Below are 27,074 nucleotides of genomic sequence, written 5' to 3' on the forward strand. Positions count from 1 at the left end.
GCAAGATCATAAACAACACATATATGATAGATCAATAATCAACTTGACATAGTATTCCATATTCATCGGATCCCAACAAACACAACATGTAGCATTACAAATAGACAATCTTGATCATGATAGGCAGCTCACAAGATCTAAACATGATAGCACAAGAGGAGACGACAGCCATCTAGCTACTGCTATGGACCCATAGTCCAAGGATGAACTACTCACACATCAGTCCGGAGACGATCATGGTGATGTAGAGTCCTCCGGGTGATGATTCCCCTCTCCGGCAGGGTGCCGGAGGCGATCTCCTGAATCCCCCGAGATGGGATTGGCGGCGGCGGCGTCTCTGGAACTTTTCTCGTATCGTGGCTCTCGGTAATAGGGTTTTCGCGACGAAGAGAATAAATAGGCGAAGAGGCAGAGTCGGGAGAGGCTTGAGGGGCCCACACCCTAGGGCGGCGCGCCCCCCTCCTTGGCCGCGCCGCCAGGTGGTGTGGAGCCACCTCGGCTCTTCTTCGTTTCCTCTTCGGACTTCTGGAAGGCTCCGTGGAAAATAAGACCCTGGGCTTTTGTTTCGTCCAATTCCGAGAATATTTCCTGTGTAGGATTTCTGAAACCGAAAATAGCAGAAAACAGGAACTGGCGCTTCGGCATCTTGTTAATAGGTTAGTGCCGGAAAATGCATAAAAATGATATAAAGTGTATATAAAACATGTGAGTATTGTCATAAAACTAGCATGGAACATAAGAAATTATAGATACGTTTGAGACGTATCAGGTACGCATAGTGCGGTACAACCATGAACTTAGCGTAAGCTTTCCTCCTGAGGATAGCGTGGTACTTAGATTCCCAATTTACTACCTCGAACTCGATCCTTTCTTTCCTGAAATTGTCGCGTTTCCCGAAGACAACATTCAAGGAAATTCTGCCGAGTGGGTATGCTGGCAAGGTAGGAACAATGCCATGAAAACATGTATCAGACTCCTACAACATATTGGTTGTGATGCCCATATTCTTGACTGTGCTTGTGAATATCAGGTTCAATCTGCTTCCACCATCCATGGATACTTTGCTCATGTTGAATCCTCTGATATGTGCTTCGACTACCAAAGCTGCATGACATGGTCTTGGGGTAGACATTGGGTGATCGGCCCTGCTGAACAGGATGCTCTGCGTAGACCAGTCGATGAATTCTGGGTCATTAGCCATGGTGCTTTCTGCAAGGTTGATCTCTTGCGTAAGCTTCTTCATCTCTCTTCTGGATACATCAGTTTTATGAATCATGCTCATCTGCCCCCGAGGTGGAGAAAAAGCTTCATTAGAGGCACGAGTCTGAACTTGCTGAACTTGATGCTGAGGTGGCGATGGTGGGTTCGGGAGTTGTGCCTGCCCCTTACCCGACTCGTAAAACTTATGAATATCGATAAACTGTTGACAGTCCCTGAGCAAATGGCTCTACTTTTTTGTGTTATCCTTCAGGTCGATGTATGCGTGTATATAACAGGGAGCGTTTAGTTGTTCGGCAAACGGTAACTCTGGGACCCGTTGTGGCCGCTCCGTGTAGTTGCCGCAATTTCCCCCCAGAACCGCTATGGTTGTTATCCCGACGATCATCGCGCCTATCACCACGCTGATCATCGTACCGATCATCACGTCGATCGGAATATCCGGCAGCTACAATATTGGTGTCTTCATACCCGCAGTCTCTTCTCTTTTTTGTGGCGGTAACGTCGATGGCCTGAATCATGCTTCTTGTAATCATCTTCGTCGTCACTGCGCGGACGTGGCTTCCTCACGTGATCTTCTCCATCAGCCCAACTGTTGGCAATCTCCATAAGCTTAGTAATAGTCTTTGGCTTTTTCCGGCCAAGTTCTTCGATGTAGGATTCTCGTCGGATGCCATCACTGAAAGCATCGATCGCTATGTCGACAGAAACATCTTCGGCAGCGTTTAGGACTTCGGTAAAACGTCTGATGTACATGCGCATTGATTCTTTCGGCTTCTGCTGGCAATGACGCAAATCTTCGATTCCAACGGGCTTTTTGTATGTGGCCTGGAAATTCTTGACGAAAGCATCAACTAAATCTTCCAATGACTTAACAGATCCTTTCGACAGGCCTCTCAACCATGCTCGTGCCGAATCCTTTAGGTAAAGTTGCAGACACTACATTGTTGCTATTTTTTCCTTGTGCAAGATCACGGTTTGAAGATAATCATCTATCCAAGACCTCGGCACCTGCTGCCCATCATACTTAGCAGCGTCAGTGGAGTAGGCTTGAATCTCTTCGGTGGCATTGTCTCCTGAATTTCGTAGCTCAAACAATAGGCTCCTCGAAGCTCACCATCGTACTCCTGAGTTTCCTCGGAATCATCACTATCGTATCCTTCCCTTGCAGCACGCCGACGACGAGCTTTGTCAATTTTACTCTGTGTAATATCGTTGCGGACATCTTTTGAACGATGCTTAGATCCACTGCCTGTAGTTCTGTCCTTCCTAGGGGTGAGTTTATCTCCAAGGATCGCAAGGCTTTCCAAAACACCCCGATATGCTTGCGCCATTGGACCGGGGTGTTGGCTGGTGATTGATCAAGTAAGCTGCGAGATTAGCCGATGCCCCTTCGATAGTTTTTGGCCTGAGCATGCCAGCGGTGTCCATAGTCATAAAGGAATTGGAGAGATTCGAAGTGATCTCCCGTGCATCATCTTTCGAAAGACGAGGAATTCATGGCCGAAACCTACCTGAACCTTGGTTGCTGCGAGACGCGCTTCCATGAGACGCCCTTCGTCGCTCGCTTGATTGATCAGCTGCACACCGGCGTTGATCGAGGTCGGCTTGCGCATTTTTGCGTTTCTTCTTATTTCTTCTTTCCCGAGGTAGAGGGTATATATATTTATAAAAAGCAAAAAAAATGATAAGTTGCTCGAGAACCAAATAATTGTGACAAACCGCATCCGACTATTGTCAACACTCGGGTTTCCTTATATCATTATCAGATTATTATACTCCCTCCGTTCCATAGAACATATCGAAAATTTATCTAAATTAAACAAACTTTTAACTTGTTCCATGGGGTGGAGGGAGTACATAACACATCCAGGCACAAAACTGTCGTCAACCCCTGGGCCCTGGGGACATGGGAAACTCGTAGCCGTGAACCGCTCTACGCGCGACGTTGCATCACCAGTCAGTTCATCCTGTACGAGCCACACGTTCCCGTGAAAAAACCTGGGCCGTGGCACCACTTGTGTGACATCCATGGTACATACATCGCAGCTCTCTGCACCTTGCTGCTACTATCTTACCCAGCACCACACACTTGACCAAAGGAATCGGGAGACGATAAGAACGTACACGGGAGTGCCATAAATCACATGAACGAACACAAGACATGGCACAGCAAACGTGCCCATATTCTCCCGACGATGCCGATCATGTTCCAGGTTCACACTCCACGCCGCCATGGATGGCCCCATGTTTGCTTCCTCGATTGTTCTCTCTCGCGACAGACAGACAGCGACTGATGCATGGAACCAAATTACATTATCTTTCTCTTTTGTGCCGTCAGCATGTCGCCGCACACAAACGCAGGGGATAAACAATGGCCCATTGGCCCGGCCCTCGTCAACGGCGCTGGCGCCGTCTGATTAAACCCTCATACATCATGACTGATCCAAGCTAGTGGACAAGATCGCAATCGTAGAATAAACCGGCCGTCGTGGCTGGTTCGCGTGGTTGCATATGGCTGTGTCATGCGGATCCATGTCTGGTTGAAACTTGAAACTATGATATGATGGTTGATCGGTGCGTCTGCGTGCTGCGTGCGTTGGTTTGCCGCTGCCGACCTCGACTACCAATCATCGGCGAGAAGAGGCGCAGGTGAGAGTATTGTACGGGGTAGTTTCCAATATCTTGTTTTTCTCCCATGACAGGTGCGTGAGGTTCCCAAGAGAGGTCTCCGCATCGAGATGCAATACGATGACCGGCCATCCTGAGGGGCATGATGGGTTTGAATCTGTACGCCAAGAAAGGAGTACTCCTCATGTACTGTACCGATGTTTACGGTTGAAGGGTACTGGCGGTACTTTGCTGTAAATTCTTTTGAAAGTTCGTCAGAGATGCAATTGGTATGAGCCGCCATCTTGGTCGTATGATTAGCCTTGAATCTGTACGCCAAAGAGTAGCTTACCATTGTTTATGGTTGTGGAGTACTTTCCTTGTAACTTTTTGAAAGTTTTATCCTATGCTGTTGGCCCATGGTGCACAGACCAACCTGATGGTACTGCTACTTCACTCTCACTGGACTCTTTGATTTGAAGGAATTTTATAGGGATTATGGAGAATTCAAGCTCTTAGAAACTTTTTCGGTTGTGATTGTTTGATTTTTAGGATTAAATCTTGTTGGATTTTTTTACTACGGAAACATATGCACTGCAATTTATAGGAAATTTTACATTTACTTGACCCTCTTTTATTTTTTGTGTGATTGAAACAAATAAAGTTTGGCATATATGAAAATCGTAGGATTAGAACGGGCATGGCATTGCAATCATGTATTTCTAGAATCCTGCAAATCAAAGAGGCTCTATGAATAGAGATATTCTTTCGCATGTCACTGCCAATATTCACCTTAAGAAAAACCACACAAGACCCCGTAAATATACAAAAGGATAAAAGCAAGGAGCGTCTCCCATCATAATAGCAAAAAAAAATCACCCCAACGGAGCTGGATGAGCCTACCACATGCCATGAAAACCCTAACCTTGCCACACCACCCGGGCGGGGGGAATATATGGCTCGCGACTTCCTACTGTTGCTGCGAAGGACATCATCTTGGAAAGGCTGGAGTTGGGCAGCTGATGAACCACAAACCCAAACCCTATGTACACAACTAACTTGAGGTACATGTTGCGGTTCGAAAGAGACTGGACTTTTTTAGGTCTCAGTTTTTTTGGCAAAGTGATGAGCATAAGAGAAACACGTAGGTTGATGAAATGGGACATTGTTTGTAGGTCAAAGGATCAGGGCCTGAGCGTGGAGGTGTTCCATTTAAAAAATAAAAGTTTGCTTAGTAAGTGGCTTTTCAACTCATAAATGAGCAAGGTGTTTGACAAGAATTGTTTCAAAATATGTACTTAAAAGATAAAACTTTATCTCAGGTGTAAGGGAGACCTACAGACTATCCCTTCTTGAAAGGGTTGATGGGGGTAAAAGATGCGTTTTTCGAGAGAGGATCAATGGAAGTAGGAAATGGTCGAAATACTAGGTTCTGTGAGGATACGTGGCTTGGGGATAGGCCTCTTTGTGATAAATATCCTTTTTTATATCGCATTGTGAATCATATTAATGTTATTGTTGCTCAAGTTATGCATGCGACCCCCTTAAACATAGGTTTTAGGCGGGCTCATTCCGATAATACATGGGATAGATGGGTTCGCCTAGTCGTGCTCCTTATGGGATTTCATCTTTTTGAAAATGATGATGTCTTTCACCGGAATCTCACTTCGTCAGGGCAATTTTTAGTTAAATATATGTATCTGGATCTACTTAATAGTCACACTGGCTATTTTTAAAAAATATTTAAAAGATCAAGGTTCCACTTAAAATCATAATTTGTATGTGGCTCCTCCACAAATAGGTCATCCTCGGAAAGGATAATCTTTAAAAACTAAATTGGTAGGGGTTCTCTAAATTTTTTTTTATCAAGATCAGACAATACAGCATCTTTTCTTCACATCCCTGTCTACCCAAATTCTTTGGAGAATTATTTTTATGACATTTTCCACCGCCAGCAAATGTAACAAACCTCTGTGGTAATTGGTTAAATGGTGTAGCAAAGAAAGATAAAGGGAACATTAGAGTAGGTATGTGCGCTTTATTATGGGCTATCTGGAAGGACCGAAATGATTTTATCTTTAACAAAAAAAGTTTCCCATCTTTTATGCAGGTTGTTCCTTTGGTTAACTATTGGATCCAAATGTGGTCCTATCTTCAGCCGGAGGATGTGCGCGAGGACATGAATATTGGGTACAACCGTTTGGCGATGGTAGCACATAATTTATACAGCCGGTGCAGCTGGTGTACTGAGAGGCGCCTTACATGAAAATCATGTGGCGTCTAGTCTCTTTTGTTATTTTCTTCTGGCTCATACATTTTGAGACTTCGAATGATCCATGATTTGTAATACTTTGTAATTCATAATCGATGCACATGGGGTCATCCACTTATCGAAAAAAATTACATAACTAACATGATGGGTTGGGGTTCCATGTGCTTCTCGGCGGAGGGAAGGGAAACCCCCTAGTTTGTCAGTGGGCATAGGGGATACACGATCACCTCTCGCACACCTCTCCCACAGGGGAAAGGGGAGAACTTCAGACACCGCTTGTGTAGATATCATTCATAATTCAGATGCCACAAAATATGTCTAGTAACAGGACATACGTTCCAACAACAACATTATCACTCATGTGGTTTTACTTGGGAAGCATGCGTGAATGAGCCTATAACTTTTTTTCGAAATGGAGGCAAAATATTTACCCCATTCATTAATTAAGGACAAGTTTGTGAGAACAAAACAGACCAAGAAATAAAAGGGATCAGTCTTCCAAAATTACATCGCTCAAATGTTTTGCGCGTCCGCGGTGATCCAAAGTCTGGCCTCGCTCTTAATGATCTCTAGAAGCATAGTGGTCGGGATGGACTTGTTGTGGAAGACCGTCACATTTCTCTCTTTTCACACCATCCAACTAACGAGAAAGTTAAACCACCACAGAAATTATAGAAGTTTTGGAAAAGTATAGGCTTTCTTTAGATGTGTACTTTTTGGAAGTTCATGGGATTTTTTGTATAGGGTTATCTGGATTATTTCTATGGATTGACTCTGCATCAAAATAATGATGTTACCCAGCATCTTATGGTCTAAATCTCTATTACATATGAAATTGGACATCCGCTCCAAATTAATATCAATAGGCAGTGATCCAAAATTTAGGACATTTTTGTAGGATTCTATAGTGCTACTCAAATTCCTGTGTTTTAAAGCATATGCCTCATTTACGTAGGAATTTAGACATCCGCTATCTTTGTAAGACTCAACCAGGTTGGATCGACGGAGTTCTCCTACTCTCTTTTTTTCTGGGGTTATCAAAATGAATATCTCTGCAGCTTTCCTATGTTCTATGTTCTATGATCATCTTCTTTGCAGCTGTAAACCTGTCCTTTTTTGTGTGTTTTTCATAATCTTACGTTTATCAATCTTCTTATCCAAAGAGGTCAGTATCCTATACTACTGTCCTGTTGTATTGCAGACAGGTTAAACCTGATAATACAGTTAGTTCACTGTCTGACATCTGAAGTATAGTTATTCAAATGCTATATATGACTTGTCCAATTATAAATTGTCAGCGGGTGCTGCAACTGTATTCATTTTTCGAAAATGCAACTGTATTCATGTGGTTTGACTTTGGGAAGCATGCATGAAAGGCCTATGACTTCATCAAACTCTCATGGCCGTCAAACCACCAACATAATCGCTCAAATTCAGTCCCCTCTGTCCATGTCAACAGTCAAAAGGTCGCCCCAAGGAATTTGGACGTGAAATGGCTCGGCCAGACGCCTGGTAGATTTTTCTATGTTTTGCCTATGTTTTTCGATTATTCTATGTTTTTCTTTTGTTTAAATTTTAAACTTTGTCAACTATGTACCTCTATCAATGAAAAAAAAAATGTGTCGGCCTGCTGGAGATACCTAGACGCAAACGGTCAATGGCGTCTCGAAGGTCAATTTCACGTACATGACCCGACGCAAACCGGACACGCTTTTGGTGACAGAGATGCGTCGGGCCTGGAGATAACCTTAATCTCTTTCACCCGCAATTTTCAAGTCGCCAAAGTGATCCCCTGTTACCTGGCTCCATGATCCGCCACCCACCAACACCACCACCACCCCACCAACTCGACGAGACCCAGCCAACCAGGCCACCAGGGTGCTCTCCCCTGCTGAGCTATGCTGAATCTGAACCATCACACCACCAAGAAACTGAAAAAAAGTTCAGAGTCCATGACAGTATGAAACCTGCATGATGCTGGTCCAACGGTCATTGCCACCGCCTTGACATGAAGAAAACAACTTCATTCAAAGCTTCAAGAACCCACTAGCAGATCAAATGCATCATAGTTTTCAGTTCTTTTCCCCACACATCATGCTTTGAAAATACATATAGTGTGACAATTTTGTTTTGACCATACATCCATCGATCACCTGCTCCATCTGAGAGACGTGCGTGCGATGTGCAAGCGAAAACCTGCACGACGTCCCCTTTTGCTTGGCCTCCTTTCTTGTTCGTGGGAGAAAGAAAGAACACAAAAATTGGCAAAAAGAAAGCGTGCGTTCTTCAGTACTAGTACAATTTTCCTGTGAAGTGGTTGAACGCTGGGCGACAGGCGCAAGCTACCAAGCCTGGCGATCCTTTCCACGGCCGGCCACCGTAGCGCCACCACTGTTTACTATTTGTCGGAGCGGCGTCTTCTTCCTCCCCTCCCTTTTTCTAATGGCCAGCGTTGTTTGCATAGTAGCTCATGACTGATGGATGCGTCATGGATACTAGTTTATGTTTGTGATAAACTCTGATGGGTACCCGACCAGCTGATGGCTACTGAAAGCAATGTTTACTAGGAGCGACGAGTTCTTTGAATGAAACTGTGGACGGAGAGAGATGTTTATTGGCTGGTATATAAAGAAAGAAAAGGGGAAAGAAATGGTCCATGCACATTTTGCTGTATGATCAATATCGCTTCCCACGCAAGCGAACATCATGGAATCAACAGGGTGAGCATGAGTTGACTTCTTACTCAACACATGAAGGCCCCATTTGGATGCATGTGTCTCACAGAGATAACACTTCAATTCCTTGCAAGAAGACGGATAATACTCCCTCCATCCATAATAACTGTCGGGGTTTTAGTTCAAATTTTAACTAAAAGTCTGACCATTATTATGGATCGGAGAGAGTACTTCTTTTTTTATAGTAAAAACTATAGTAAAAATTTCAGCTCCAATTCTCCGAGAAATTACGGAGAAAATTATGAGCTACAAAACAGGCAAACTGCTTGCAGAAAAAAGAAATACCAATAATCAAATGGCACAACAATCATGTCATGGCCAGATGCTCCTCCTATCTTAGGAGTGTCACTATGATTGAAGCCCTGAATTTATAATACTAATAATTATGATACGCTAGGCTAAAACCGGGTTCGTAATTAGCTTTTGTGTGAGACCAGAAATCAAGTCTAGACCCTGTTGCATCTGTAGAAAAAGAGAAAAAGACGATAGCATGAAAAGCACAAGTTGGCTCCTGCTTTTCATACAAACAGGAGAAGCTGCCAGGGTCAGGAAACCGGCGGCCGTTTCTTCTTCCTGGTTCCCGCCCATGTTTTTGCAAGGAGAAGAACAGGAGCTCCTATCATGCATGCTCACTGCATCACACAGCGGAAGACAGTCAGTGAGACCTCAGAAGAAACAGTGGAACTGTGGAAGAAGGCAGGCCGCCTTGAGATGAGCAATCCCCAGCATTGGGTTCCTCCAGCGCATTGGAGGTTTAAGATAATTCAAAAAAACACCTACCTAAGCAGGGTTTTGTCTAGTCTAGTCTAGAGCAGTGTAGGGGCAATTTAAGAATCACAGGCTCCGAGGTCGACTCTGTTTGGTCTGTACTTGAGGCCACCATCAGACTGTGAAATGTTTCTAGGGTAGTACAGCGGCAGAATATGTTCCATGTTTATACGCCCAATGTTTCTGCGATAGACATCTTGCAGGTCAAACAATTTCAGCAGCAATAAGCTCGACAAGAAGATAAGGCGGCCGCAAAACATTCAGAATTATTGGGAATTTCCTGACACAGCAGAATTATCATTCTATCCAAAATAATGCAATTGAATCATTGGTTGGTTTGATATGATTGTCCTCACGCAGGGAATATATATACTCCATATAGCAACAGCAGCTCCCAGCATACAGCAATGCATGGTGACAGCTTACCCTTTTCCATAATTCTTCCTCTGCATTCATGCTTCTGGTGGGAAAATCTGGAGCAGCAGGTGGACCCGGTGCTATGAATTGCTTCTAGTTTTGAATCAGCACGGTGGGCTCTCATGCAGGGAATGGATAGACAGCAAAGGGTCCTTGAAATGCAAATACTATCATGGGGGGCCAACATAACAGCTACTACATACAAGTTGCAGGACAAGTGAGAAATTTACAATCCCCCATGTGCACCTCCATGGTACCATTGCAAATGGGGAATCACTGCACATGGGAGCAGTCAAGATTTAGACCGGAGCAATGAAATGCAGTAGGTGCAAGCACAATTGCATGGATGTGCAAAGTGCAGAATGCATATGGAGAACTTGGGATATGCAGCAAGTGGTAAAGAAGGCCACTGAGAAAAAGCTCACTCTTCCATTGATACACTTGGGATCTATGTACAATTTACAGCTTACAGGAAGAAGAGGGGGGAAAGGGAAGGGACCACCGCCGGTCGCGATCGCGATATCGCGGAATGTGAGCTGTTTTTTGAAACGCAAAACTGTCACAGCTTCCGCTCCTCGGAGGCTCTCCCGTTTGTTGCTGGTCTGATCTCTCTCTGACTCGGAGCGAGCGGTTGTGCCGCCCCGGTCGTCGTCGTCGTCGTCGTCTGAAACTCACTCACTCGCCGATTAGTTATTGGCTACCCTAATGTACAGTTAGAAGAAACGGGTGGCATGGTTTCTTTGAACACAACACACAGAAGCAAGCTTCATCAGACGTAGGTGTCGCAGAACTTGCCGTCCATCCTGTTCTGGACCGCCTTGATCGCCGCCACCCGAGCCGCCGTGGCCGCCCGGTTCGCGGCCATGACCACCTTGTGCACCTGCTCGTCCACTCTCGGCAGGCGGAATGCGTTCTCGGAGGCCCGCTGCGCAGCCTGATGATAATTGCACAACAACAACAGAACATTCAGAATTCCGTTCCACAAGGAATTGCAGAGGCTAGAGAATGTGAGCAGAAGCGAATCGATGTACATACCTGCACGGCGCGCTCGACGGAAGGATCGGTGGGCGGCATGGGGCTCTTGAGGGTCCCGAAATCCCAGTCCCCCGACCGCTTGTCGCCGTTCCGAAACGTGTACATCCCGAGCCCCTGCTTCTTGCCCTCGTGCCAGGAGCCGGCGTAGCAGTGGCCGTTGGCGAAGCTGTAGACGCCGAAGCCGTGGATCTTGTCCCCGAAGTACTCCCCGGAGTAGCGATCGCCGTTTCTGAAACACAAATGGCAGCAGCAGGTTAGAAATTAGCAAGCAATGGACAAGTTTCCTAGCGATGTTGCCTGAATTGCAACAGGAGCAAGGTGTTTGTGAAGCGGTGGAACACTTGTTGGTGAGGAATGGAACAGTCAAGAGCGCGAAGCAGTGACCAAATCAATGTAGAGTAGAAACATTCGGCAGTAGAAAGGTGCAGACCTGAAATGGTAGCTTCCGAGTCCGTGCTTGACGCCGCACTTGAACTCGCCGACGTAGGAGCTGCCGTCGGAGCAGGTCTGCGCCCCGATGCCGTGGCTCTGCCCGCCGGCCCACTCGCCCGCGTAGCAGTCCCCGCTGTAGAAGCGGTAGACGCCGTGGCCGTGGCGCAGGCCCTGGCGGTACTGCCCGCGGTAGCGGCTGCCGCGCGCCCAGGACTCGATGCCGTAGCCGTCGTACTTGCCGTCGACCCAGTCGCCCTCGTACTTGCCCTTGCCGAAGAAGTTGTAGACGCCCGCGCCGTTGCAGCGGCCCTTGTGGAACTCGCCCTCGTAGCAGTCCCCGTTGCTGTAGAACTCGACGCCCTCGCGCACCACGCGGCCGCGCGCGTGGGGGCTGGTGGTGGCGGAGGCGGCGTCGTCGTCGTCGCCGATGAACCAGTGCACGGAGCCGGAGGGCGAGGCGCGGCGGAGGCGGAGGCGGCCGCGGAGGAGACGGGCCGCGGCGGCGGCGGCGGCGAGCGCGGCGGCTGCGGCGGCGGCGAGGAGCGCGAGGTGGCGGTCGTTGTGGAGGAGGAGGATGAGGAGGAGGAGGGCGAGGGGGAGGGTCAGGAGGATGAGCGGGTGGGCGGCGGCGGGGCGGAGGTTGTGGGTGTGCTGCGCGGCGACGGCGTGGGACTTTTTGTGGTCGGGCTCGGGGTCGTCGTGGAGCAGGACGGCGTGGAAGGAGGAGCAGTTGCGGACGGTGGGGGAGCGGAGGAGCGAGGAGGGGGTGCGCGTGAGCTTGCTGGCGGCCCCGGGCCCGTGGGCGTCCATTCCCCGCCGCCTGGCGCCGCCGTCCCTGTCCTCAATTTCCGTCAGATCTTCTTCTTCTACCCGCCGCCGGGGCGCGAGCGCAGATCGGGTGGAGGGTGGAGCAGAGGCAGCGGGAGTGGGTGGAGAGGAGAGAAGAGAGGAATGGAGGCGGGCGGGCTGAGAGGTGTCTTATAACCACCGCGGGCGCGGGGGGAGGTGACCAGCTCCGCTCCGGCCTCCGGCGCGCGCCGACCTGGCGTGGGGGACCGGTTCTTGGTGGCGTGGCTGCCATGTGGGGCCGCGGGCGGGGTCAGTGGGATGCTGACGGATCCCGCGGGGTCGCAGCGAGCGACCCGTGTGTTTCGCGCGCGCGCGGAGGGATGGAACCGCACCCGACTAGGACTAGGATCGATTGGACCAGGTTGTGGGCGGTAGGTGGGGCCCACCGGTTTCGGATCTGAATCTCCCTATGGGGAAAAGAAGCGGCAGGGAGGGAGGGAGCGTGGTGAGTGCGTCCAAGCTTTGGCATGTGCAGCGCAGCGGAGCGGGAACGCTTTCGGTTGGCCGGAGGACGGTGGTCGGGAACGCCGTACCGCGCCAACACGAACTGGATTGGCGGTAGGGCGTGCGGGCGGGGCGGGGCGCCGCACGGGTAACGGAACGGCCGTGGCCGTGTGCGGCACGGCGTGCGCGGCTTGGGAACAGGATGGGGATTTCCCTGTTACTACCACCGCGTGCCCGGCGCATTGCCCTTTTCTCACCGGTCACCTTTTGGTTTTTTTTTTTTTTTTTTTGAGCTTACGGTCACCTTTTGGTTAACGCCAACATACCTGGGCATTTTCTTGGGCCGGGCCGACCAAAGCCCAACGCAGCAAATCTTGGCCTGACCGGCCCAACCTCCGGGCCAAAAACCAGGCCCAGACCCGGCCCATCAGAGTGAAAGCCTGTTGGCCCTTGGGCTGTGGACCGGGCTTCTTCACTAAATTGCATAAAATCAAGGTCCAGGCCCGGCCTGGCCATCGGGACAAAAAATCATGCCCATGCTAGACATGGTTAGGTCCGGCTTGGCCCGGGATTTTCTAGACGGTCTAGGTTGGGCCGACAGGGCCAGGCTTCCCATGCCCAGGTATACCAACGCTAGACATCAGCCGGGTGTAAAAATACCATCCATCAGTCGCTTCTCGAACCTGGCTCGGTCTGAATTCTCTCACGTCTTCTAACTTTTTTTTCACGCGGGACACCTTTTCAAGTTATTATGGAAGAGAAACGACGGGTCTTTTTTAGAAAACATTTGCACCACACGATTCTTAAAGCAGCTCAGAGCCCGCACAAGGGGACCGTCTGAACCGGTCATCTCTAGCAAGCTGACTTATGCAAGTGCACGGAGGGGAAACACGGCACCGAGCTAGTGCGAGTGAGAGATGACGGGAGCTAGCACACGTCCGCGAAAAACCGGCAACAGATATTTGGCAACCTACCATTGATTCGCCTCGCCTATTTACATCCCTCCACCCCCACCAACAAATCTCACGCCACCATTTTAGCCTCCACTCAAGCTCTTACTCGAGGGAAGGATCTTCAGACGAGAAGGCGACTGGTGCCATCAAATCCGGTCGATGGTGGTATGCGGCGGCAAGTCTTCTTCCTCCACATCTCCAAGATGCCTCCTTCGTCGTGCCATGGTAGCTTAGATCTGCAAGAATATGGTCTTCTCTCTAGAAGATCTGAAGATTATGTGAGCGATTTTGCGAATCTTGCTTCGTGATGATGTAGTAGCACGAGGATAAGGTAGATGGGTGGTTTCTGGTAATGTGGGTTCAGTTGACTAGTCAATTTATGTATAGTGCTTGTTTAAGCATGATCGGTGGTACACATGGATTGGCTCTAAATGCACAATTCTCCTCCTTGTACTGCCAATCCGCTTCGACATGATAACATGCAGTGAACAGAACTTAACAAGCCTCATAGAGTCACGGTGATGCATTCTTCTTCTTCAGTATGGGTGGTTTCTTGTTAGTATGTTACAAGTGATGGCATGTTGGTTATCATGAGTGATGGTGTTAAGTTACATGCTTACCATTGTTCTTCTACACTATGCTACTTTGATTTGTGTTGTAGGAAAAGGCTGACTCCACTGATCTATTGGTAGCGCCTCAGTGTTGACGCTCTGATATGTGCCGGTGCCTCATAAGTATTTCCCGATTCAGAAGACAAACATCATGACATGGTCAGTTAATATGTCCACACACGTCCTCAATAGAGCATGTCAGTTCATCAGTTAGGACGGGGGGTGCTACAGATTTGAGCTTTAGACCAAAGAAGCTTCAAGTTATTGGAGATGATGTTTTTAAGTCTTGTGGCTATCAAGTTACCTGGTATTAGATCTACAACCATCTGTGTCATTGGAGATGTGTAGGTGGATTCGGATCCTCAAGCTCAAAAGGCTTGGGGATGTTTGTGTTGAGCCACAATCAGGGAGAGAAGAAGCAACCAAATATTTTTTCCCAACTCCGGATAGACGCCGCCAAGGAACTGGCTTAGGTATAAGGCCATGGTTCTTACCGCTAGACGCGCTGGTGAGAAATATGAGGTGGTGTGTCGCTCGGGGCAATGCAATCCTTGTACCTTGCCATATGATGCTCTTTCTTGGTCCTTGTCAGCGAAGACTTGTACAATGGCTAACTTTTTGTTGTCGCCGGCTTTGCCTGCAACTATGACGACATCCCCGACTAGAGCACCACATGCGTGGTGCCTCTGCCGGATCACACAACAAGAGATGGACAATTGGTGAGAAGCTGCTAGCCATTTTCCGCCAACGATGACTGAAGGTGGAGGCGTGGAAGACTTGCCTTCCAAGGAAGTCACTTTGTTTGCATTGTCCCAATGTGATGTTATATACTATAAATTTAACTACGGACGAGTCGGCTCGTCATTCCGGGTAGCTTAACTCTCTTATATTGTATACGTGATATGTAATTTCTTCCAGCTAACACTTAGTTAGACAACCTCAATTAACACTTAGTCATGTTGCGCATGTCCATTGTTCTAAATCATATCACACTTAGAGGGACGAGATAATATCTATACTAGAGGAAGGCGCAATTTTGTCATGATCAATTTAAGTCATGCAGCTACACTACAAGAATAGTGGTGGTCTATGACGTCCTCAGAAACATCACGGATCTGTGACGAATTCAGCCTTTTCGTCACGCGGCCAGTCGAAGGCAAAATCCCGGTTACGCGTGGTGTTTCCTTCATTTCGTCACCCAGATTCGTTACAATTTTTCCTAGGCCCTAAAGCCCGTCACATGTCGAAATGTCGCAGATTTTGTCGCGGACCATTCATCTGCATTAAATTCGTTGCAGATTTTTGTCATGGGCTGTCTTGATTTTGTTCCCAACGACTAGCGGTAGCTCGCGAAATAAAGGTTGCATGCGCCCGCACAGCTTGGCCGGAGCCATGATGCCCAAAGCACTAAATAGATGCGAGAAAACCAACAAACGATATGTAACTCCAACTACTTGGGTCAATCGCTGAAAAAAGGCAAAATAAAAACTTATGGCTTGACACCATGGTAGACGATGCAAGAAAAATTACTTACTAAGGATGACCTTGCAAAAGGGCTATCTGTAAAAAAATGTGTCTTCTGTGATCCAAGTGAATTGAACATTTATTTATCCTCTATCATTTTGTTTGTATAGTGTGAAGAGTTGTTCATTCTACATTTAACATAACAATGCAAACCTATACTCTAAATATATTTGGAAAGTGGTTAAATGTGATAAGAAAACAAAAACTCAGATACATGTGAGTATTTGTGCCATTGTTTGGGCAATTTGAAATTGTCAAAATGATCTTGTTTTTAATAAACATGGACATGCTACTTTATTACAAGCTATCTTGAGCTGCTTGCTATATACACATGTGGTTCTTCCTCCTTCCTGCGGAGAAATGGAAATATATGAATACCAGATGCAGTTAACTAGTGATGGTTGTATGAGCTTTATTCAGCTAGGATGGTTGGTAGCGGTCTAAAAGGATTACAAGGGCTTCTGTGTCCTTTTTCTATTGGCTGATTCATGTGGCCACTTTGAACGATCCTTGAATTGTACTGTTTTTAGCTTTCAAACCTTATTTGTTCTGATGCAGAGGTCGGCGCATGTTTCCCATTCAAATAAAATTATGGCTTGCTATCATGGTAGACGATGTCTAGAGAATACTAAATCCTTCGATGAAATGTGAGATGGCTCATCCCAATACCCTATCAGCCTCGTTGGCTCACACATTAACTTTTTATGCCAAACAGATATGATCGATCACAGTTGTAAACATATAGCTACAATCAAACCTCAAGGTATAATGGACGGGACTGCTATAGCTGGATAGAGATCAACGGTTTCAAAGTCTAATTGAAGGGTGTGGAAAAGAGTCTTATAACCTAGTTGCATCCCTGGATTATACACCTATAAATTGAAATCCAAAAGAATCGGCAGTTGATGGTTTGATTACCCTAGTCAATTGTCCGTAGTACTACACTATTCTATACAATCACTATACTATTATGGAGGGTTTAAGTAATCCAGCAGACTTGGTCGATGAGCTTTGCGCTGACGTACCTTAGCCTCGAGGCCATCGACGGCTCCCTTGCCCTCACTCGACACCGAAAACACCTTGATCGCCAAGCAAGCAGAAACGCTCTCCCAAGTCCCAACGTGCAGGTCCAGTTCAAACTCCAGCTAGCTAGAGTAGTAGCTGACCAACGCCCCGGTCCGGCGGTACGGACCCGTATTGCTGCTACTAGTACACGTCTTGACTCCGCTTCTCTGTCCAAAATCCGTACACTATTGTAATGTAATCACTACTATACAAGTATGACAGTTTTAAGTTGTTCAGCAGACTTGGTCGATCGATGTGCTTTGCCGTTGACGTCGTAAACCAAACCCTTAGCCTCGAGGTAGATCGTCGGCTGACCCTCACTCCATGAGCTTTTGCTTTCTAAGCTTTCGTGGTCTCTTTAATTATGAAAAGGAAAAAAACTACAGTTAAAAAAAAAAGGCTCATATGTACAAGTTTCAAAACAATTATGATTTCTACTCAATATTTATAGAGCATCTCAAACATCTGATAGCTGAGCCGGCGTAAGCACGTCGACCGAGGCCAGAGGAGAGGAAGCTTATAACCAAGCCGTTTTAGCAAGATCTGTTCGTAGACCGGTGCAGAGAATCCCCAAAGGACAAGGAACGAAAGCTCCCCGGGAATAGAAAGCATGCCGGGTTAGGCACCAAGGTCAAAAGACGAGACGGGACGAGGACAGAGCATTTGGCTGGTAGGCACTACCGCCCGCTCGGCGCCTCCCGCCCGCTGTCCTTCTTGTAGGGTAATAGATAGATTTTTCATCATCGCTTCCAGTAGAGAGTCGGAACGCAGTATCTTGTCAACCAATGTGGTATCCTCTTGGCAGTATAGAAGGAGAACCGCGATCGAGGGAGAGAAGGAGGACGCCTAGCCAGAATCCGCGGCAAGGAGTTCACAGTGTAATCAACCACCAAAGAATCAATACAACCAGACAGGAGGGGTTTTAACCTCATGGCGGCCCGAACCTGGGTAATCCTTGTGTGTTCTTGCAGTTTGATGATGATCTAGAGTTTTTTTGCCGCCCACACCAAACCTCTGAAAGGGGAGTATCACTACCCTTGGCATCTGAGTTCCTGAGCTTGACAATCCTGGCATACTGCCGCCCTTCCACCTGTCGTCACTGAGCCCATGCTTCCCTTGAGCGTCGGTCAAATGGTCAAGGAAGTGTTGCGTGATCCGCCCCGCGACTGGCACTACCGCTTGGACCTCCATGCACGCCGACGAACAACCTCCAATAATACATTTGTTAAAAGATAAAAAACACGTGTACAAGTTTGAGTACACAATGTAAGTGCAAAAAGATTGTGGTTCATAGTCCATCTTTTCGACGTGCATTTATATTTGTTGGTATCACTAGTAGAAAACAAGACTTTCGTCAGGTCGCACTACGCGGACCACGGCCACCCTCTAATCTCGGTTTGTTTGGAACCTTTAGTCCCGGTTGAAGGCACCAACCAGGACTAAAGAGGTTGCGGCAGTCTGCCTCTCGTGCAAGAACTTTTAGTCTCAGTTGGTATTACAAATCGGATCGCCTTTTTTTAGCTTTGTAAATACGAAAGAAATAGATATAAATTTTAAAATAAAATCCTTCATGATGCCCATGTGTTATGTCATCTAGTTTTAAGGAGAATTAACAAATATGAATTTCGACTTTTTTGTAAAATTGCGTCATGTATCGGTAAAATAGGATTTCTGGTTGCATACGAACTCAAAAAAAAAATTTAATATATGAAAATGTATCTACGCGAAATTTCCCATCCGAATTCAACCGGGTTTGCCCGATTAGCCAATTTTTAGATTCTCAAACACCCAAAAGAAAGTATGAAAATTTCCAGATTTTAGGTTTTGCAAAATGTAACATTAAAAATTTTAAAAAATATTTTTATTTATTTACTCAAGATTATTATTACTTCATTACTTTTGTTTATTAAAGTAAATATATGGAATTCAAACAATAAAGAAGTATGACACCGAGCGGGAAGTTTGAACACGAGTAAGTAATTTGACTAGAGATTAAGTGTAGTTAGAGACTAAACTTGTGAAATAAAAATACTATAAATTTCGGAAAAAAAAGTGCGAGTGGAAACGAATTAAAAAAATGGATAAAAAAAATGGACGAAATAGCCTTTAGTCCTGGTTGGTGTTACAAACTAGGACTAAAGATCCCTCGCCTCGGCGCGTGTCCATAGCCCACGTGTAGGCCCTTTAGTCCCGATTCGCAGCACAACCGAGACTAAAGGGGAGCCTTTAGTCCCAATTACACAGTCTCCGTTGCAAGACCGGGACCAAATGCCTTTATAAATCGGGACTGAAGCCTCATATTCTACTCGTGTATGATAGCATGACCAGAATATGTGGACATATTATATATTTGTAGTGCATCTTTTTTTTAAAAAAGATAAAGAGGTTCAAAAGCGGTTACCATTCCAAGACTAGGTAGTGGTCGCTAGAATGTCAAACAGAACGATATAAATAGCTGAAATATATATCATGAAGAAAGAAAGGACGAAAGTATATCTTGAAACAAAATGGGCATAAGTATAATTTTCTAATTTTAGCAGTAGAATATTGTTCTTGAACCCTTTAGTCAAATATATACTGATGTGGCTATGATTTTACAAGGAATTGGTGGATTTTTATATACTGAGTTAGTACTCCCTCCGTCCCAGTTCGCAAGGCAAAGTTTTTAAATATCTTGGCCCAAGGTGAATTCTCATTGGCTCTAAATTTCCACGTAAAAACGTTAACATCGGCGTTGCAATTAATTGGGAAATTAAAAAGAACTTTATTTTCTACCCTTTAATTCATTTTTACTCCCATATTAAATGCAAATGGTGCATGGAAAGTACTAATGAACATGCAAAAACTGAAACCATTTCACACATGGTGCATGCAAAGTACTAATGAGCCTCGTTTTACATGGTGTGATACGAAAGGAGGAGTCTTTTACATGCAATAATGAATCAGTTTTACTCCCACATTAAATGCAAATGTGCCTAGAAGGTGAGGCATTTTGGGACAAATATTTTTTGAAATTTTACCTTATGAACTGGGACGGAGGGAGTAGTACTTTACTCGTTCTAGGAAAGTTATATAATAGCATCTAGATATATCTAAATTTTAATAAATCTTACATAACTTTTATGGGATAAAGAAAGTACAATACTACGTGCCTGTTTTAACTTTTAAGTAGAGTATAAGTATAGTTGGGCGGGCAGACTTGGTCGATGAGCTTTGCGGTGACGTCCTGAACCAAGAACCTTGGCCTCGAGGCCATCGACGGCTCCCTTGCACTAGTGGAAAACGGGGCTATAGGCCCGGTTCATTTGGGCCTTTAGTCCCGGTTTCCAAACCGGGACCAATTAGGCGGGACTACAGGTCCCCCCCTTTAGTCCCGGTTGTAAAACAAACCGGGACTAAAGGTCCCGCCACGTGGGCTGCTGGCGCGCGTCGAGGAAAAAACCCTTTAGTCCCGGTTTGTAACACGAACCGGGACTAAAGGTTATCTATTTGGTTCCCAATTATTTTTCGCTCCTCTTTTTTTTCCTATTTTTTCAGAATTTCCAGTATTTCAGTTATTTAACTAGTTTAGTTTCTAACTCCACTTAATCTCTAAGTACCCTTAATCTCTAGTCAAATTACTTACTCGTGGTCCAACTTCCCGCTCGGTCACCCATCATCCCACTACTCCAGCACTAGCACGCTTAACTTCCAAGTTCCTTTCCCATCCCGCTTCCAAGTGCTTCGCGCGCATGTTGTGATACTAGTATCATATCAATCCTATTAACATGTTGGTCGATGTCACACTTATTTATTATTCGAATTCGAAATAATTATTTTAATAAACAAAACTAATAACGTACATGTTGTGGTAATGGTATTATAATTATAATTTTTTAAATTTGTATTATAATTGTTTTTTTAAATTTATTATTTTTTAATATTTTTTTGCCAAACTTGAAAATTTGAAAATCTAAAAAATTGGCTAACTTTATGGTTAAGTAATAGTAATCTTTATGCATGATGTAATTATTATTTTAAAAAATTTAAAAAAATAAAATTCCGAATTTCTGGCAAAAACTAAAATCTTCCTGCTTTCATATTTTCATTTGGAATTTTGAGAATCTAAAAATTGGCTAACCGGGTAAACCCTGGTGAATTCGGATGTAACTTTTTCCTAGGATTTTTTTGATATATTATACGTTTTTTTTCGACGTCGTACGCAAAAGTTATTGCGGTTTTACCATTTTTCAAAACATTTTTGCAAAATAAGTGAAAATTCAAATTTGTTAATTTTCCCTAATAGTAGGTTGCATAACATACAAGAATCCGAAAACATTTTATTTTTAAAATTTTATATCATTTTCTTTTCTATTTTACAGTGTTAAAAAAGGCGATCCACGGGGGGGGGGGGAGGGGGGGGGGTGGGGGTGGGGGTGGAGGTGCATTACGAACCGGGACTAAAGGGTAGACCTTTAGTCCCTTTAGTCCCGGTTGGTAATACGAACCGGGACTAAAGGGTTTTGCCCCATAGACCACCATTTAGTCCCGGTTTGTATTACCAACCGGGACTAAAGGGTCCAAACGAACCGGGACTAAAGGGTTTTCATGATGAACCGGGACCAATACCCCCTATTGATCCCGGTTTGGTTCAAAACGGGGACTAAAGGGTGGGACGAAAGGCCTCTTTTCCACTAGTGTTGGAATTAATAGCTCGACACTGCCCCGAACAGCACCTCGATCGCCAAGCAAGCAGGAACGAGAAACGCCCTACCGAGTCCCGAGGCGCGCGCGTACGTGCAGATCCAGGTCCAAATTCAAAATCCAGCTAGCTGTAAGGACGCGTACGGACGTACTAGGTGTACGTCTTAACTCCGCCACCCTGTCCACGGTACCCGTTCGGACGTTCCACGACACGCACCGAGAATTCGAGATATGGCTCCCACGTTCGCACCACCCTACACGGCGCCGGCAGCCCGGGCACGAGCCGGGGCGCGTACGACCTTCTACGATTCAAGGTCGTGTAGCGTGACGGTACCAGTCGCGGTATTGGCCGGCTCGTTCCCGGACTGGTGGGTGGGGCAGATCCGTGGACGGATTAATCTGCTGTTTTGGGGTCGCGCGTGCTTTACTGTACGTATAGCCGCTGCATGATGCTCCTGCTCCTCCTACAGCAGTAGACTCTGTAGCGTCTCTACATGCGCTACGTATACATTTTGGTAGCGTAGGTGTGCGTGTCTACCGCTACTAGCAATATTCCTTCCCTTTTCCCTTTCTAGGTTCACGTAGAGCTGCGCACGTAGCGAGCTCTTTTCTCTGAGATGGCACGCTCGCAGCGCCAATTACTGATCTGAAAGGCTTTTGCCGTCGATCTGCAATCAGGGCGTCACAACGAACCGAAAAGCAATTCCAGCGAGATCTTTTGCCGTCGTTAACCATGTACTGCCGATTTTGCCCCCATTTTAATATATATAAATAACATTCATATGTCTAGAAAAATCCGTGACACTAATTTCAAAATAGAAGGAGTACCGCTTGACGTACGTACCCTCTAATTTAAGCTGAAAAAATATATATAGGGAAAAAATCTCCCAAACCATATACTGTCGGCAACCCATCCTGGCGGCTTAGTTGCCATTTGCTAGGCGATTTGGAAGACGCGGAACAAAGCTTGCTTCGATGGGAAACTTATCAAAACTCATGTTGATCTAATTTTCTATTCTGCTATTTCAATGAATTATTAGGCAGGTTTAAATAACGATGCAAATCAAGTAGCTCTTCGGGCTGGTGTGGAATCTCTAGTTGATGTTGCCATGACGGCTCGTGAGGCAAACCCTTGATCGCTCCCTTCACAAGATGAAGCCTTTGCTTTTGTTCCTTAGCGAAAATTTTCACCTTGTTCGCTTGGGGTGCGCTTTATTGTTACTAGCTAGTACATGCCCAGAATTTCTAGTTTTTCTTTTGCTTCCCGAACTTGTTTAAAGTGAAAGCCATGTACTTATGTAGTTAGCAGTAGGCGGCGTTTTCCCCTTTCCTGTTTCGACTTTGCACATGGATACTGCTTGTTACCCTTTCGTTATGATAAGTAATGGAAGCCAATCCCACTGAGGTGGGTTTCATGGTGGAAATAAATATTAGGAAAAAGCCTCCCAAACCATATACGTGAGAGGTACGAGAGAGGTTTAGATTACATTTAAACTCATCTAAATACTTGACACCTAAAATTTTACTATTACCATCAGCTACCTGATCCCTAGTGGAAATAAACTTAATATCTAAAATTTTGATTGCTATCTCTCACGTATAAAGTGATAGTCTATCTCAATATCTTTCGTACGGGCATGAAAAACTAAATTTACTGATAAGTAAGTAACTTCAAGATTGGCACACCAAAGACATGATCATTCCTTAAGAGAAACTCCAAGTTCTCAAAACAATGATTCAACACATGTCAATTCAGCAGTGGCATTTGCGAATTACTTGCATTTTGCTTATGTGCTGGAATGAGATACTCTAGATTTTTCGCGAGCACTCCATGAAATAAAATTTGAACCCAAAAAATATGGCAAATCCATATATGGAACATCTATCATCAAGGCATCCTGCCCAGTTTACATGTAAAAAAGGCACTTTAAATGTCAGGCCACCTAAAGTGTTTCTTGTCCATATCGCATCGTATGTTTGACTTTACTCAATGAGTAGTAGGAGCATGAAAATATTGACTAAAAACATCAGATTCAGGTGTGTCAAGCTAACTATTGTAATGCACCCGGAGTGCTTCGGAGTACTATCTTCGGGACCAAGTGGTGAACCATCATCCAAGGACAATTTGTCCGAAGTGGGTAAAGGTGTACGACAGGTTGCACAATTATTAAGTCCCACATTGTTAAGAAAATCGACAACACATTTCTCGTGAGTTAGGAGAAGGTCATTGGAACATCCTTATGCCTCAATGCCAATTTTTTGTTTAGATCTCCCAAGTCCACGAGAGCAAAGACATAAGTCAACTTATGAAGCAATGCTAAGGTAACATAATTTGAAGAGCTAGCTGTTAAATCCCATGGATCAACTAGTGTAGATCTAAACGAGTAGTATCTATCTCTCTAACATAAAGTGTTCATGTTCTGAGAGAGGGAGAGAGATCGAGGGTCACCTTCACCCTTGCAGAGGTGCCAGAGAACTTTGACATGGATCGAGGGTCACCTTCACCCTTGCAGAGGTACCGGAGAACTTTGACATGGAGATGGTGGCGACGGCGGCGCGTCGCTGAGGAAGTGATGGCGGCGGAGCTTCCCGTCGGCACTGTGCAGACCTAGATCGGTAGGTTTGTTAGGTGGGGCGAGTCGCACTCCAGTCATCCTCGTAACCTGTGCCACCGCCCCCACCACTGTATATATAGCACAGGCGACAGGGGCCCACCAACCAGATGCGGTTGGGCGCCCCCGATCAGGGCGCGGACGAGGTCAAGGGTCCGAGTTCGAGCCGTTGGGCTCGGACGCGAGGAGATCATCCTAACATTCTCCCCCTTGATCTCAACTTTTCTTTTAACTTTATTCTTTCATTTTATTCATTTCATTTTGGATCAGTACATAGGGCATGTTTCATCGTCACAGCTCTATTGCCGATAGAATCAGACAACCACAATGCACTTCTTTGTTTCGAAACAAATTCTTTTACTTTTGGGCCTCTTATGATCCAGGATAGGTAAGACTTTCCCTTAAACCCATGCCGGCTACGTGCTCCTTGAACACACGGGGTGGTAAGCCTTTCGTTAGCGGATCCGCAATCATATCTTTTGTCCTTATATGCTCGAGACTTATGGTTTGATCCTGGACCTTGTGTTTCACAACATACTACTTAACCTCAATCGGTTTCGTAGCCGTACTCGACTTGTTGTTGTGAGCATAAAATATTGCAGGCTCATTGTCACAGTACATCTTTAGTGGTTTGTCAATACAATCTACCACTTTCAAGTCGGGTATGAATTTCTTCAAGTCGGGTATGAATTTCTTTAACCATAATGCCTGCCCCGTGGCTTCATAACATGCTATAAATTCTGCATACATCGTGGATGATGCAACTATCGTCTATTTGGAGCTTCTCCACGAAATAGCTCCCCCTGCGAGGGTGAATACATATCCAGATGTGGATTTTCTATCATCTTTATCCCCCGCAAAATCTGCATCTGAATATCCTCTTATTTCTAGGGAATCAGATCTTCTGTATGTTAGCATGTAACTCTTTGTGCCTTTCACATAACGCAATGCCTTCTTTACCATTTTTCAGTGTTCAAAACCTGAATTTTCTTGATATCTACCGAGTACTCCGGTGATAAAAGCTAAGTCAGGGCGAGTGCACACTTGTGCATACTGTAGGCTTCCAATAGCCGAAGCATATTGGAACTGCTTTCATTTGATCGAGCTCGTATTGATTTTGGGGACTGTGATGTTTCCCAAAACTGTCGCCCTTGACTATAGGGGCAGGTGTGGCACTGCACTTATGCATATTATACTTACTTAGAATCTTTTCTAAATAAGCCTTTTGCGATAGTCCTAATACTCCATTGTTTCTATCTCGGTGAATTTCTATGCCCAAAACATATGACGCTTCACCAAGATCTTTCGTATCAAAATTTGAGGACAAGAACTTCTTTGTCTCTTGCAGTAGACTAACATCACTGCTGGCAAGCAGAATATCATCCACATACAAGATTAAGAAAATATATTTCCCACTTTTAAACTTTGCATAAACGCAATTGTCCTCAATATTTTCTTTAAATCCAAATCTCTTAATTGTTCCATTAAACTTTAGATACCACTGTCTGGAGGCTTGCTTTAATCCATAAATGGATTTCTTTAGGCGGCATCCCATTTCTTTCTTGCCTTCCATGATAAAACCCTTGGGTTGTTTCATGTAGACATTTTATTCTAAATCCCTGTTTAGAAATACCGTCTTTACATCCATTTGATGCAACTCTAAATCAAAATGTGCAACTAGTGTCATTATGATTCTGAAAGAATCCTTACATGAAACCGGAGAAAATGTCTCATTGTAATCTATCCCTTCTCTTTGTGTAATTCCTTTTGCCTCTAGAGGTGGCTGTTGTTGCTCCCTTTCATGCTCAACAAATGGTTCATTCGGCTCCTTACGGACAGATTCCGAATTTTTACTCATCGTTGTCATGGGTGGAGTTACAACAGGCGCTTGCACCACAATCGCAGGGATCATCGGTACAGGTGCACATGGTAGCGCAAAAAATGGCTCCTGAGTCATTAGATTAGGTGCATGCACCCTCTTCTCCTCAAGATCAATTTTTCGAGCTACCATGCTCCCCCTCATCATTTCGTCCTCTAAGAAGACAACATGTCTCGTTTCCACAAACTTTGTGTATTTCTCTGGGCAGTAGAAACGATAACCTTTTGACTTTTCAGGATAGCCAATAAAATGGCAGCTGACTGTTTTGGTATCTAACTTGGGGATGTTTGGATTAAATACTTTGGCCTCAGCAGGGCTCCCCCACACTTTCAGATGGTTTAGAGAAGGCACTCTCCCTGTCCATAGCTCATACGGCGTTTTGGGCACCGATTTGCTTGGTACTCTGTTTAGAATGTGAATCGCGGTTTTTAACGCGTCAATCCACAATCCCAATGGTAGGGTGGAATAGCTCATCATACCACGCACCATATCCATAAGGGTACGATTGCGCCTTTCAGCTACCCCATTCTGTTGAGGTTCGCCCGACATCGAGTACTGGGCGACTATTCCAGTCTCCTGTAGGAACCTTGCGAAAGGTCCAGGGACTTGGCCATATGGAGTAAGTCGACCGTAGTACTCCCCTCCACGATCAGACCTGACTATCTTTATTCTTTGATCATGCTGATTTTCAACTTCAGCTTTGAATATTTTGAATTTATCCAATGCTTCTGTTTTTTCTTTTATTGGATAAATATAACCATATCGGGAGTAATCACCCGTGAATGTTATGAACAAATCATAGCCATCCACACTTTTCCCAGGAAATGGTCCACATATATCGGTGTGAATTATTTCTAGTGTTGCTGTGCTTCGATTTGCACCCTTTTTAATTTGCTTTACAAATTTTTCTTTAATGCAATCGATGCACTGTTCTATGTCTGAGAATTCTAATGGAGGAAGAATATCA

General features: G+C 45.3%; 1 protein-coding gene across 1 annotated transcript; it reads right to left on the reverse strand.

The window, feature by feature from the left end:
• Nucleotides 1-10,430: 10,430 nt before the first annotated feature.
• LOC127301808 (uncharacterized) lies at nucleotides 10,431-12,440 on the reverse strand. The gene is made up of 3 exons (XM_051332085.1): nucleotides 11,486-12,440; nucleotides 11,056-11,284; nucleotides 10,431-10,954 (listed from the first exon to the last, which is right to left on the reverse strand). The coding sequence occupies exons 1-3, from the start codon at nucleotides 12,295-12,297 to the stop codon at nucleotides 10,790-10,792; spliced, it is 1,206 nt and encodes a 401-aa protein (XP_051188045.1). The 5' UTR covers nucleotides 12,298-12,440; the 3' UTR covers nucleotides 10,431-10,789.
• Nucleotides 12,441-27,074: the final 14,634 nt, after the last annotated feature.

The sequence above is a fragment of the Lolium perenne genome, chromosome 5 (genome assembly GCF_019359855.2).
Source record: "Lolium perenne isolate Kyuss_39 chromosome 5, Kyuss_2.0, whole genome shotgun sequence".
NCBI classification, from domain to species: Eukaryota; Viridiplantae; Streptophyta; class Magnoliopsida; order Poales; family Poaceae; genus Lolium; species Lolium perenne.